The following is a 13,904-nucleotide window of genomic DNA, read 5'->3' on the forward strand; positions in this document are numbered from 1 at the left end:
TATCTTTCTCTCTCTCTCTCTCTCTCTCTCTCTCTCTCTCTATATATATATATATATATATATATATATATATATATATATATGGGGACCCTCAGTGGATCACCACAGCCGAGTTGGTAGGACTGATGGATGGAGATGTATAGAGAGGCCCTTGGTTTCTATGATTTCCCATATGATTAGGGCCAAGGCATCCGTACCACATGATATTATCCGTGCAGAGATGGCTGCCCCCCCATTGGTAGTAGAGGCACTCACTCGATCAGTCTCCTTTATACATAGCACTTGGGCTCTCCCTAGAGACAGATATGCTCGCTTAGCCCTGGAGTCTTCACGACAGTTGGCATCACAGGGAGACGGATCATGTTGGTATGCACAGATGACAGCTTGGTTAGAACTGCATGGCTTTAGTATGGACAGGCTACCTCCATTTCAGTACTCCCTGGATGCACCCTCCCTCTCTCTCACACGGGCAGAGATTACCAGACTTATCAGGCAGGACTTGACTCAGTTGGGTCACTAAGAGGACATGGATACAGCCGACACACGAGCTTGGTACAAGGATGGCTTTCTATAGAGATCATCTTCTCCAGCTCACGGAGGATGGGTTTGTGATTAGACCCAGCTACATGGATACTCATCTTTCTCATGGGGTACGGTGTGCTATTGGTCAGATGCGCACATCCTCACACCAGCTAGAGATTGAGACTGGCAGATTCAGAGGAGTACCAGCTGAGGCCAGGATTTGTCAGTTGTGCCAGATGGACCAGAGACAAAGTTACATTACATATGTCACTGTCCAGTATATTATGAGATACGAGGCCGTTTTCACTACCTGTTCAGAGAGGGTTTCGGACCACTTTCGAGTGTCATGAGATACCAAGATCAGAGATGCCTCCGATTATACTTGCTGGAGTTGCGTAGACATAGAGAGGGTCTCTTGAGAGGGAGAGACACCTACACAGGCAAATTACAGACTTCTTTCGACCAGAGATTGAGCAGTCAGGCCAGCAGGCATTGCAGCTAGCCCCAGAGTATAGCCGCACCAGAGGTACACTGATTGATCGGGCTATAGAGCTCAGGCGGTCCAGGCGCCCCAAGATGAGAGGCCCATCTCGACACCGACGGAGACTACAATAGAGGATCAGGACCATACTAGCACGGCATGGGAGACGTACAGTCAAAGTACTCACCATGGAGGACATTGAGGATATCCGCCATCGACCGATGAGAGACATCTTTGGATAGTGATGCATATGATGCTTACCTTTGTTGCTGGAGTTTTCCTTCCCAGATGTTATCCATTAGGAGCTCCTAGTACCTTACTTTTCCTCATAGTTGTTGTTTCAGTTTCAGTTAGTTGTTTAGTTGTTTTAGCTTTTCTTACAAAGACATTGTATCAGATCCACCAATTGTTGTAACCTTTTTGGTCTCATAGGTCATTTTGGCCTTTTGAGGATGTTAATATATCACTTCATTTCATTTCTCTCTCTCTCTCTCTCTCTCTCTCCAAGGGACAAAGGTATGGATAGCTGATGAACTCACCCCGCTACAACTCAAGAACAGATCAGCAGAGCTGAATAAAGTTAAAGAAGCAAGAAAGAATGGCAAATGGGCAATATACAGAGGAGGACAAGCAATCATTAAAGAATTCCGTACCCCACCCCCCTCAAGAACAAATCCATAGCTATTTTTATTTTGAACCTCAATTTCGAACTAGATGCAATAGAACCCATTGTAATTTAAACTCTTAAGAGTCCTAAGAGTTCATTTTGAGTTATTTTTTTTTCAGTTTTATGCCTCTTTGGCATCGATACCCAGAGTGGAATGTAAATGGATGTACCTGATCTGTCCCATAGGTCGGATTCGGCCTCCCGTGGACGTTAATATAACTTTCTTTCTTTCTTTCTTTCTCTCTCTTCGCTATTCGCGCCTGGGCTGGCCCTGTCCCTCTGCCCTCTCTCTCTCTCTTCAAACCTGTGTCGCCTCCCTTTCCCGCCTACTGCCCTGCTTGCTGACTCTCTCTCTCTCTCTCTCTCTCTCTCTCTCTCTCTCTCTCTCTCCCTCTCCCTCTGTTCGCTTCCGCCACCTTCTCTCTCTCTCTTTTTGTTGTTCGTCCCCCTGCCGTCTCTCTCTCTCTCTCTCTCTCTCTCTCTCTCCCTCTGTTCGCTTCCGCCGCCCCCCCCCCCTCTCTCTCTCTCTCTCTCTCTCTCTCTCTCTCTCTCTCTCTCTCTCTCTTCGCTGTTCGCGCTTCGCGCCTGGGCTAGGCCCGTCCCTCTACCTCCCTATTCCAACCCACCCTTCCTAAGGCCCCCAAGGCAGCAGCATAACTCTCTCTCTGCTGAATCTCTTCTCTTTTCTCTACATGGCTTGACCCCCCCCCCCCCCCCCGCTGCTGCTGTTGTTTCGCGCTGTGCGCAGGTGTCATGGATTAATTTCCAGTCCATTGGCTGTGGAAAGTACTGCAAAAGGTCATGGCCAAGACCGGAGTTAAAGAGGAGCTCGTGAAGGTGGAGGACAAGCTCAGCACAATTATCAAAGAAAACAAGAAGATGGTCGACTCTTCCGTTACCGCAATCATAACCTCTCCAAACTCGAGAAGGGATTTGACAAAATCCAAGAGCTCGAAGAGAGAACATCCAAGCAAGAGGCTGAGATTTCAACCTTAAAGGAGGAACTAGTGGAGGTCAAATTGCATGCTAAAAGTCAAGCGGCTGAAATCTCAGCCCTCAAAAAGGAGTTGGAAACCACTTCACAAGGCAAGCTTGAGGATGGAAAATTTCAGCCCTCCTTTATTGAAGAGCTGAATACCATCAAGGAACAAATGAGGATCATTCGAGAGGAGGAGGAGCAACATAAAGAGAAGACATCTTCATGGGTGGAGGTGATCATAGAGACACAAAAGAAGATGGACGAGGCGGAGAAATGGATCGAGGTCGCCAAGAAAGGGAAAGGTAAAGAATCGCCACCCATCCCCCCTCCATGGAAGCGAAGAAGGACTTCTTGAAGAAACGTCCTACACTCAAGAACGGGAATATTTCTTGGAGATGACCTCACACTCTCGCAACTTGCCCACATGAAAGAAGTTATGCCCGAAATAAGGGCAGCCCGAGAGAAAGGGAAAGTGGCCTTCTATAGAGATGATAGAGTGGTGATTATGGAGAGGCGCTCTTCATGACGGTGCGAGACCTATGGGACTACACTCAAAGTTGCTACTTGGAATTGTAATGGATCTCTATGCCTTGATGTAGGGGCTTTTGAGGATAGTTTCACTGGGAGGGACATCATCTTCTACTGTGAGACGCATCAGGCTCTTGGACAGTCCATGCCACATGTTAGTGGATACTGATGAGAGACAGCTTGTAGACAGGAGACTCGTTTAGAGCATAGAGGACGGGGCTCAGGAGGAGTGGTAGTATTGTTTAGAGAGGAGCTGCAGCCACTGATACATATAGTCCGCAAAGATGAGCAAGCTAGGTACATGTGGGTTAGACTGAGGGCAGAGACGGGCAGATATCTCTACATTGCTATATGCTATTTTGCTCCTAGTACATCAGTGTATGCATCACCTAGCGGGAAGTCTCCCTTTTCTATTTTGGATGATGACATTTGGGAGTTCTCTAGGGATGGTGACATCATTCTCCTGGGGGACTTCAATGCCAGTACCGCCTATAACCAGACAGTATTTTATGATACCTCACAGGAGATGTTGAGGGAGCTTGATGTTAGGGATATGGGCCTATCTAGACTCTCACAGGATGAGGAACATACTGTGTATGGGTGGTATTTGATAGACATGGGGGCTGCACATGGATTGGCCATCCTGAATGGCCTATAGAGATTCCCGACAACGGGCGGTTTCACTAGCTTTCCACATCGGCATGGTGCTAGTACAGTGGACTATGTAATGGCTCAGCCCAGTCTCATTCCCTCTTTTCAGGATTTTATGGTAGGCACTAGGCCGGTTGGAGTAGTAGTGGATCATGCTATCTTGTCCTTCACTCTCGCATTTTAGTTCAGCACAGCTCCATTGAGACAGGTCTCCACACACACTCGTTATACCTTTACGAGGGAGACTGACACCGTGTACACGGATGAGATATACAGACGCTTATGTGCCGAGGAGCCGGGACGGCCATTAGATGAGCTCACTCAGATATTGATAGAGACGCTTCATGCTGCAGCATCAGAGGCATATCCCCATAGTTAGCCTACACAGAGACGATATGGGAACATGCCCCAGAACAGCTGGTATGATGAGGAGTGCAGAGAGATGAGGATCAGATTACAGAGAGAGGTGCTCATGGGTGTTACCATTCATAGACAGTCACGGATTACCTTCCGGCGCCTAGTACGACAAAAGAAGAGGGCTTATCTTGCTCAGTTAGAGAGGGATTTGTATCAGTTATTTATGAGTCAAGACTCAGGCGAGGCATGGAGACTATTCCATGAGCATTCACCATCACCAGCCATTACCTCCACAGAGATTTGGGGTCCTGTACACAGCACCAGGACAGCTGCCCCTACAAGACCCATCGGAGCCATGTCTCATTTCTCTCTCTCTCTCTCTCTCTCTCGCCGACCATATGGGCCTGCAGGGTGAGCATCTCATATATGCAGTAGATTCTTTAGCTCCTTTTCTTGCACACCTCTTTAACAGGGCACTAGCAGAGGGTTTGCCTGCGGAGTGGACGATGCACACCATTGTGCCGATTCACAAAACAGGGGATATGCTCGATCCGAGCAACTACAGGACGGTTATGGTTGGCCACGTGCTGGCCAAACTCTATGGTGCAGTGCTGGAGCAAGAGCTTAGCTTATATGCTGAGCGAGCAGGTTTACGCTCACCAGGGCAGGCAGGCTTCAGGAGAGCTTTCTCTACCACAGACCATGTATTCACTTTGAGATGTATGATTGATCAGGCCAGAGTGAGGAAGAGAAAGCTCTATTGCTGCTTTGTGGATTTCCGCAAGGCATTTGACACAGTACCACGAGAGAGGCTCTTTCAGCGCCTGCAGTCTCTTGGCATACCAGCAGATATGACATGGGGCATCTATGCATTATATGAGCAGGTTTTTGGGCGAGTCAGATGTCCAGGAGGTATGTCCGAGACTATTGCTAGCACCATTGGTGTGAAGCAAGGATGCCCACTTTCCCCCACGCTATTTGGGTTATACATTGATGAGGTGTCTGACTTCATTACACGGGGAGGCGGAGATGGAGTTGATTTAGCAGGTACCTCAGTACATATTATGCTCTATGCTGATGATATTGTATTAGTGTTTGAGTCCCCAGGTGGTCTACAGCAGCATCTACATGCACTCGATGATTTCTGCACACAGAGGGGTCTTACTGTGAACCTTGGGAAAACCAAGGTTATGGTCTTTCATACATCGAGACGACAGGGCAGGAGTCAGCTGACATTCACTCTCGCAGGATGCCAGGTGGAGGTGGTGACATCATACGTGTACCTAGGGGTTACCTTCTCTGCAGCAGCCACACGCTTTACCATGGGTTCAGCAGCCAGAGCTAGATTGACACGGGGATATGCAGCATTGGCTATGCTAGAGAGACAGTGCCACCAGGCGCATTTTCAGGAGCCCCGGACGAAGGGGTGGCTATTTGACACATTAGTCACACCGGCATTGATGTATGGAGCAGCAGTATGGGCGCCAAGCCTTGCTACCCATTGGTGGACACAGATAGAGAGACCACAGGCCCTCATGATGGCACGCATGATACGCAGCAAACCGTCAGTACCTCATGACATTATCCGAGCAGAGTTTGCTGCGCCTCCTATGATGGTAGAGGCCATATTTCAGACTATATGCCTGCTAGACAGATTCAGAGAGATGCCACAGGACAGATTATCATACAGAGCTTTTCAGGCATCTAGACAGTTGGCTGAGGCAGGAGACAGAGGATCATGGTATGCACAGGTCACACATTGGTTCTCACAGCATGGCCTAGACATGGATCATCTACCACCATTCCAGTATGACAGGGATGCACCACATATCCGTCTCTCTCATAGTGAGAGGAACAGAGTATTGAGACAGGATCTATGGCAGCTCTATACACGAGAGACATGGATATCGCCTACACAGCCTCTTCCACCGAAGATGCTATACTACAGAGATCACTTCATGAGTATCACTGATGATGGATTTATAGAGAGGCCTAGATACATGGAGGGCTTTTTACCACACGGCTCCCGAGTGGCTATTGGTCAGCTCAGAGTTTCATCACACCGATTGGAGATTGAGACTGGCAGAGCAGCACGGATCCCCCGAGAGGAGAGGGTATGCAGATTGTGCAGAGAGGAGGTGGAGAGTGAGGAGCATTATGTATGCAGATGTAGAGCATATACAGCCATCAGAGAGAGATATCCCATTTTATTCAGAGAGCCACATTCCCTACGCCAGATCTTTGAGACAGCAGACCAGCGCATACTGGGGAGATACATTCTAGACATACAGCTCCACAGAGAGACATTATTACAGGCTCAGACAGCTCCAGAGGGGGGGCGACAGACACAGATTACTACATTTTTTCAGAGATCCATACCCCTCCCAGCCCCTACACGGCAGGGAATTACTCTCCAGAGAGCAGAGACACTTAGAGCCCGCAGGAGACAGAGGACACCTAGCTTTCGGACACCATGCCTATACCAGAGAGAGATGACAGAGATCAGAGCTCAGTTTCACAGAGAGGGTGCGGAGTGATTGGCTCGCCTCAGAGCACACCCAGGCATGTTCTTCAGGGAGCTGTGGACACCCCCTTCACTGATGTATACCATTTTATACCCCCAGTATGGTACAGGATGGAGCTAGCTAGGTTACATATCATGATTGTATACTCCATGCATATGGCTTTGCATTCTCCTAGTAATAGAGCTCCATCCCCTGCACACCCAGATTCAGCTTTTTTATTCAGTACTTTTTCATTTTGTTGGGATGACAGAGGATACCCCATACAGGTACTCCGATTTGTCTCATAGGCCGAGTTCAGTCTTTTGGAAGACGTTAATAAAGAGAGAGAGAAATGAAATGAAATGAAATGTTATATTAACGTCTTCAAAAGGCCATAATGACCTATGAGACCAAAAGTTAGAGAGAGAGAGAGAAGCGTATAACTCTGCTATATACACAAGAGAAAATCCCTGGAACTGAATACAAAGTGTGGGGGGCCAAGGGGCCATTTTATATGGCCCCTGATGACCAGTCGGCCTGCTGAAAAGCAGCCGACAGCCACCAAAAATTCCACGACCTCCTCCAACCTCCAGTCGACTAGCATTTGTCAGTCCGCCAGCAGAGGAAAGTCATGGAGCAGCAGGGTCAGTCGGCCAGTATCTGGACCAGCCAACAAGCACAGGACAACCTCCCACACTTGGAAAAATAGGGAAAAATATGGAGAGTGGGGAAAAATGAGAAAACACCTGAATCGGGCGGACACACCCACAACAGAGGCCCTGGTGTAAATATACAGACAGGAGATGACTGCTAACACCCCCTCTTAGCTCCTGGATGTGGAACCAACCCCAGTGAGCTGGAGCGCCGCTGGAGCATGGCCTGAGGTAGAGACTTCGTAAAGAGGTCCGCCGCATTTTCCTCCGTCGAACAATAAAGAAGCAAGATGTCACCAGCCAAGATCTTCTCACGAACAAAGTGATATTGTATCTCTATGTGCTTGGTCCGGGCATGGAAGACCGGGTTCCGAGCAATAGCTATACAACTCTGGTTATCGCACTGGATGACTGTGGGCTCCTTCTGTGGAAACCCAATCTCGCCAAGCAACCTCCGTAGCCACACAACCTCGCAAGCAGCACCACAAGAAGCCCGGTACTCTGCCTCTGTCGATGAGATGACAAGGCAATAGTTGGCTGCCTCTTACTGCTCCATGAACCCGCTCCTGAGGCGAGGGAAAAACCGTAGCCTGATGTGGATCTCCTCGTGTCTGGATCTCCTCCCCAATATGAGTCACTCTATCCTTGGAGTCTGACTCCATCCATCAATCCCCCTCCTGTGTAAAAGAGTCCAAGATCATTCGTACCCTGCAGATACCGCAAGATCCGCAATCTTGCATCCCAATGAGACTTCAACAGCGTCTGCATGAATGAGCTCAACAGCCCCACAGAAAGCCTCAAGTCCAATCTGGTGTTCAGCAACCAGATCAATGAACCAATTAGCTTCCGGTACAGAGAGGCATCAACTGGCTCACAAGGATCATTCACTGTCAGCTTCGTGTTTAGGTCCATCGGCGACGTAATAGGCTTGCAGTTCTCCATCCCAAAGACCTCAAGCAACTCATGAACATACCGCTGTTGGAGACAAAAAACCCCCTCTGGGTCTGCCAGATCTCCAATCCCAAGAAGAAGTGGAGTAAGCCTAAGTCGGTTATCTCAAACTCCTTTGACAATGCAGCCTTCGTCACTCTAATGTGCTCCAGTGAGAATGAGATCATCCACATAATGGATGATTAACGTGACCATGCCGTGTTCCCGAAAGAGATACAGGTTGGGATCTGCAACCGATCTCTGAAATCCAGTCCGGAGAAAGAAGGAATCAATCTTCTGATTCCAAGCCCTGGGAGCCTGTTTAAGACCATACAAGACCTTCCTTAATCTGTAAACCATCCCTTTTGATCCTGGAACCACAAAGCCTGGAGGCTGCTCAACATACACCTCCTCCTGCAAGTCACCATTAAGGAACGCAGATTTGACATCCATCTGATGCACGGGCCACCGCTGAGAAGAAGCAAGGGCAAGAACGGTCCGAATCGTGGTCATCCTCGCTATCGGTGCAAAGGTATCCTCATAGTCGATGCCTGGCCGCTGAGCATAACCCTTAGCCACAAGTCTGCTGGCTTTGTGTTTGTCCACCGACCCATCTGACGCATATTTGGTCTTAAAGACCCACTTGACACCAATGATGACTGACCATTTCGACGGCCTCGGTGCCAACTCCCAAGTGTTGTTCTTCTCAATGGCATCCAATTCCGCCTGCATGGCTTTCCTCCAAGTATCTTGTGCAAGGGCTTCCTGACGGAAGTGGGCTCTTTGTCCTGCATGATACGAGACATCAAAGCATAGTTTACCTATAAAAGCTCCGCTGAATGACTTTTATCGCGGACTCTGTGCGATCTTCGAGGTCCGTCCTCTGTGGTCCATTCGGAGGGAAGCTCCGTGACACCTAACTCCTGAAGAGTGTCCACTAACCACCTAGGTACTCGAATCGAACGCGGAGCCTCCTGCTGCTGCGAGGGCTCATCACCAGCTGCGGGCTCAACCTCCTAAATTGACTGAGGTTGTCCAGCTGGAATAATAGACTGGGAATCATCATCAGAATCCTCTGGGTCTCCAAGAAGTGGCGGCTCATCAACAGTGGAAACCGGAACATGCTCATCAAAGACTACATCCCTGCTGACAACAATCTCGTTCCTCTCTGGATCAAATAACCTATATCCCTTGGAAAGAGAGTTATATCCCACAAATATAAGCTTTTGGGACTTTGAGTCGAGCTTCCCCCTTTGGTTCTTTGGAATGTGAACATACGCATCGCTCCCAAACACACGGAAATGGGAGACATCAGGTTTCCTGCCAAAATATGCCTCAAAGGGAGTCATGTTCGGTACTGAAGTCGTCGGAGACCAGTTGAGGATATGGACAGCCGTAGCCACAGCCTCTCCCCAAAGTGGACGAGGAAGATCACAATGCTCCAGCATCGTCCTCGCCATCTCCACCACAGTCATGTTCTTTCGTTCTACTACTCCATTCTCTGACAGCAAACCTCCTTTGTCAGCCCGGAGAGTCTTCACCTGCAAGCCAGACTCTTTCTCCACCATCACATGCCACTCCTTGAATCGATCAAAAGCCTAGTCCTTCTGAGAAAGGAAATCAACCCATGTGAATCTGGAACAATCATCAACAAGCAGCATGAAGTACAAAGAACCTCCCAAGGTTGTCGTCTACATAGGTCCACACAAGTCAGTGTACCAACTCCAATGGTTTTGAAGCCCGCCTGGAAGCCTGCTTCGGAAGGATTCCCTGTGTTGCTTACCACGTATGCAAGAACTCCAGCGTCCTTGCCTGCAGCCCACATCTGGTCCCGGAAAGCTTGCCGCAGCGCATCCACATTTAAGTGGCCAAACCGAAAGTGCCACAAGTCACCAACCTGAGAACCTGTCAAAGAGGAGAGTGCGGAGAGTTTGTATATACCATTCTCCACGCCGCTTTCCCAAATAACCTGGCTAGTCTTGCGGTCCCGTAAAGCAACAGAATGCTCCTCAAACTCCACCCGGAAGCCAGTCTTGCATACCTCATGCACTAACAATAGATGAAAACCAAGTGCTGGGACGTAAAAAACACGAGAGGAATGCTTACCCCCCTTGCCATCGTGAATGATCTCCATCCGGCCCTCACTGTGTATCGGAATTGTGGAATTGTCACCAATGAAAATGCGACCTCACTGCCGTTTCAGATCCAGAAAGAAGTCACGGGAAGGAGTCATGTGCTTGGAAGCACCACTCTCGAGAATCCATTCCCGAGTATCCTTTGCGGTGAAGCCAACTGCCTCCTCGCTCGAAGAAGATAAAGCATCCGTGTCCATCATCTCTAAGTGCACAAAGGCTGGAGTCTTTGCAACTGAAGCTGAAGAATCAGCACTCTTCCTAGTCCGCTTGGGACACTTTCTCACCACATTCATTGCAGGTCCTCTCAGCCTTCAGTTTCTCTCGGTCTCAGTTGCGCTTCTTCTCAAAAGACTTCTTCGATGAAGCCTTCCCTTTGCCCTTGTTGTTGTTATTCCGGCCTTTCGACCGTTGGCAAGTTAAGGCCTTAGAACCTCTGCCCTATGGAGGGTTCGTGAATCTTTCCTCTTGGTCCAAGACCATGGGCACAAGCTCCTCCCATGTGATGGTGCTGAGACTGCCACTGGTAATCAACGAAGAGTAAAATGCTGAGTGACAGCAACGTTATGGCCATATCCTCTGATGATATCTCTTTCCTAGCCTAGAGAACTTCTTGCTGAAGAGCCTACAGCTTGTTGATGTGCTCCCGCATCGTCGACGACTTTGCAAGATTCATCACCCGCATCTGAACTTCCAAGGAGATCCTCTTCATGGACGATACCCTGTTGTAGAAGAAGCCAAATGCTGCCACATACCTTTGGCCAGCGTCATATGCTTGATATGATTGATTACCTGTGGTGTGCAATTGAGGAAAATGAAAGAACGGACTTTGGCATTGACACGATCCCATAACTGTGCCTGTGCCTCACGTTCCTTCCGAATAGAGGGTAACTCCGGCCGTGGAACCCCAACAACAATGAAATCAGCAAGGTCGTAAGACTCCAAAACAGATTCCATCATTACCTTCCATATGCCGTAGTTGTTCCCGTCCAACTGGCGGTCCACTGGGAACGTGGGGAGTGTCGGGATCTTCATGTGCTTCTCAGCCATCTCAAGTAAATCTGCCATTGTGGGGGTGTAGCTGAAAAGGGAGGGTGGGTGGCAAAAATGAAGAACTAAACCTGCAAGTGGCTGTCCAGCAAATCAGCCCGCCTTCCGCTTGCTTCTCCTCTTCCCGTACGGCCCAAAACAGTCCTACAATCAGCAACAAAACAGCCCCCCTCTTGCTCACACAGCTCCCAAGATCTTCCAAGAGCCTAGAGCTCTGACACCATGTCAAAATATGCAGCGGAGATGAAGACAAGATCTGAAAACACTAGAGCAAGTGCACTGCAGAAAAACACAGAAATAGAGGGAGAGAGGGAGAGAAGCGTATAACTCTGCTATATACACAAGAGAAAATCCTGGGAACTGAATACAAAGTGTGGGGGGCCAAGGGGCCATTTTATATGGCCCCTTAAAATGGCCCCTGATGACCAGTTGGCCTGCTGAAAAGCAGCCGACAGCCACCAAAAAGTCCACGACCTGCTCCAACCTCCAGTCGGCCAGCATCTGTCAATCGGCCAGCAGCAAAGGAAAGTCGTGGAGCAGCAGGGTCAGTCGGCCAGTAACAGGAGCTGTCTGCTAACATTACCTTGTCAAATCTCACATTAGGGCCTTCAATTTTTCTGTCTAAGTAGCCCTAGCCCACATGTTCATAAGCTGGAGGCAGTGATGCAAGTGACTCCAGTTCCACTCACTTTCAGTAGGACACCTTACTCCCTGGGCCTAACTAAGGTCAATGTATGTCTTATAACACACAGTACGAGGCCAGAAGAAAACCCATTCCGTTTCACAAAGACATCATTTTTGCCTCAATGGCTGTCATGAACCTCACACCTTGAAATCTGCTCAAGACCCACCTTGTATTCTTGCTGAAGGTAGTATGGCTTGGAAAATTTGAAAGTAATATGCCTGTATGTTATTTAAGAGGTTAGACTGAGATAAAGGTTTTCTGGAACACTTGCAAAGCTGCATCATATTTTCTGGAACACTTGAAAGTTTTTTTCTCAACCTGATTCTTGGCTCTTGAAATGAAGTTTGCATACACAGACATTTAAACTTAAAAGTCTTTTTTGTCCCCATTCTTGGATCTTGAAATGAAGGTTGCATACAAAGACATTCAAATTTAGTCACAATTTAGTCTTGTTCAATTTAAGCCCTTTGGCCTTTAGACAATTCTCAAACAAAATTGTTTTAATGTCAGGCACTGTGGCACTGGTATTGGTGGTAGCTGTTTTGAGTCCCTTTGCCGCAATGATAATTTGGGGTCTTCCTCGATTGAATTTCAGATGGATTCATGGTCAGACACCGAAAGAGATTGATTGGGGAAAGTTCATAACGCTGCTGTTGTGGAACAGTTCAGGGTCTCTCTCTCTCTCTCTCTCTCTCTCTTTTCCATGATGTGACTTACCATGGATAGCATTGTATCACTTTGGTCTCATAGACCCATTTGGTCTTTAGGAGACATTCAATACAACTTTCTTTCTTTCTCTCTCCCCACACACAAACACACATGCGTGCACGCACGTGCTGTACAGAGGCATATCCATACTGTAGCCACTAAGGGTGCCCACACTGGGACTGTTTCGGCTTGGACCATCCTAGAGTGCCACACTGGATCATCCTGGGCCTAAACATTCCTGTTGGCCATGCTGCTGGATCATCCCGGGCTGACCATCCCGGAGCATTCAGTGGACCACCATCCAGAAATGAAAGCGCGCCACTAATGGATACATGAGAGGTGCACGCACCGGCATTAAAGACACCGTATTGTCACCCCGATGGGCATCTACCAAAGATATGAGATGCCACCGACTCGACCGCCTCACAGGAATCATGAAAATGATTCATTGGCTCATTCTTGGGGGCATCCTTACCATCTAGTCCTGCTCATCAAGTCTTGTTCATTGAGTCCTGTAGTAACTTGTTATTCCGTCCTGTGTGTCATCCAGTTCACTGTGACCACTGTTGGGTATGCACGGTACATTGAAGAGCATGTAACAGTTTCTCGGGGGTAATGCAAGTAACGTCTGCTTATATTCTAATCTGTTTTAGTCTGTTTTAATTGTACATTGTGTCGTGAGTGTTGAGGACTTCGGACATACTGTCCAGAGGAGAACCACCACTTTAGTGTGCCGCACAACCAACCCTGCTATAGGTACGCTAAAAATTAGGCACGCCCAGTGGGACCCTTGAAACTTGGAGTCCTGTTAGCTCACCTCTTGTCTCTGTGTCCTCTGTATGTTCAATACACGCTGCTATAGCCAGAAGGGGTTCAATTACGTACCTCCCTAGGGACCCCCTTCAACCGTTCCTTAGAGGCGGCCAATCTTGGTAACCCCACCTTTGGTAACAATGTTGGAGGCTCAGCCAAATCTCGTGGCCCGGAACCCCTTTACAAGTGTTGGGCCCAAGCTTCCCACTTTCAAAGGATCCACCACTGAGATGTAGATGACCAC

The 13,904-nt window shown here is 48.5% G+C and overlaps 1 protein-coding gene across 2 annotated transcripts in view; it reads left to right on the forward strand.

Annotated features, from left to right (window-relative positions):
- The window catches only part of LOC147604169 (putative polyamine transporter At1g31830), a 99,601-nt gene that overhangs the window by 26,289 nt on the left and 59,408 nt on the right, over nt 1–13,904 (forward strand). For both annotated transcript variants that reach the window (XM_086795455.1, XM_086795456.1), the window contains exon 3: nt 12,650–12,809. In XM_086795455.1, coding sequence (XP_086651581.1) covers nt 12,650–12,809 — 160 coding nt within the window. The remainder of the gene's footprint in view (nt 1–12,649; nt 12,810–13,904) is intronic.

The sequence above is a fragment of the Cibotium barometz genome, chromosome 62 (assembly GCF_041138505.1).
Source record: "Cibotium barometz isolate CiBa-2024 chromosome 62, ASM4113850v1, whole genome shotgun sequence".
Classification (NCBI taxonomy): Eukaryota; Viridiplantae; Streptophyta; class Polypodiopsida; order Cyatheales; family Cibotiaceae; genus Cibotium; species Cibotium barometz.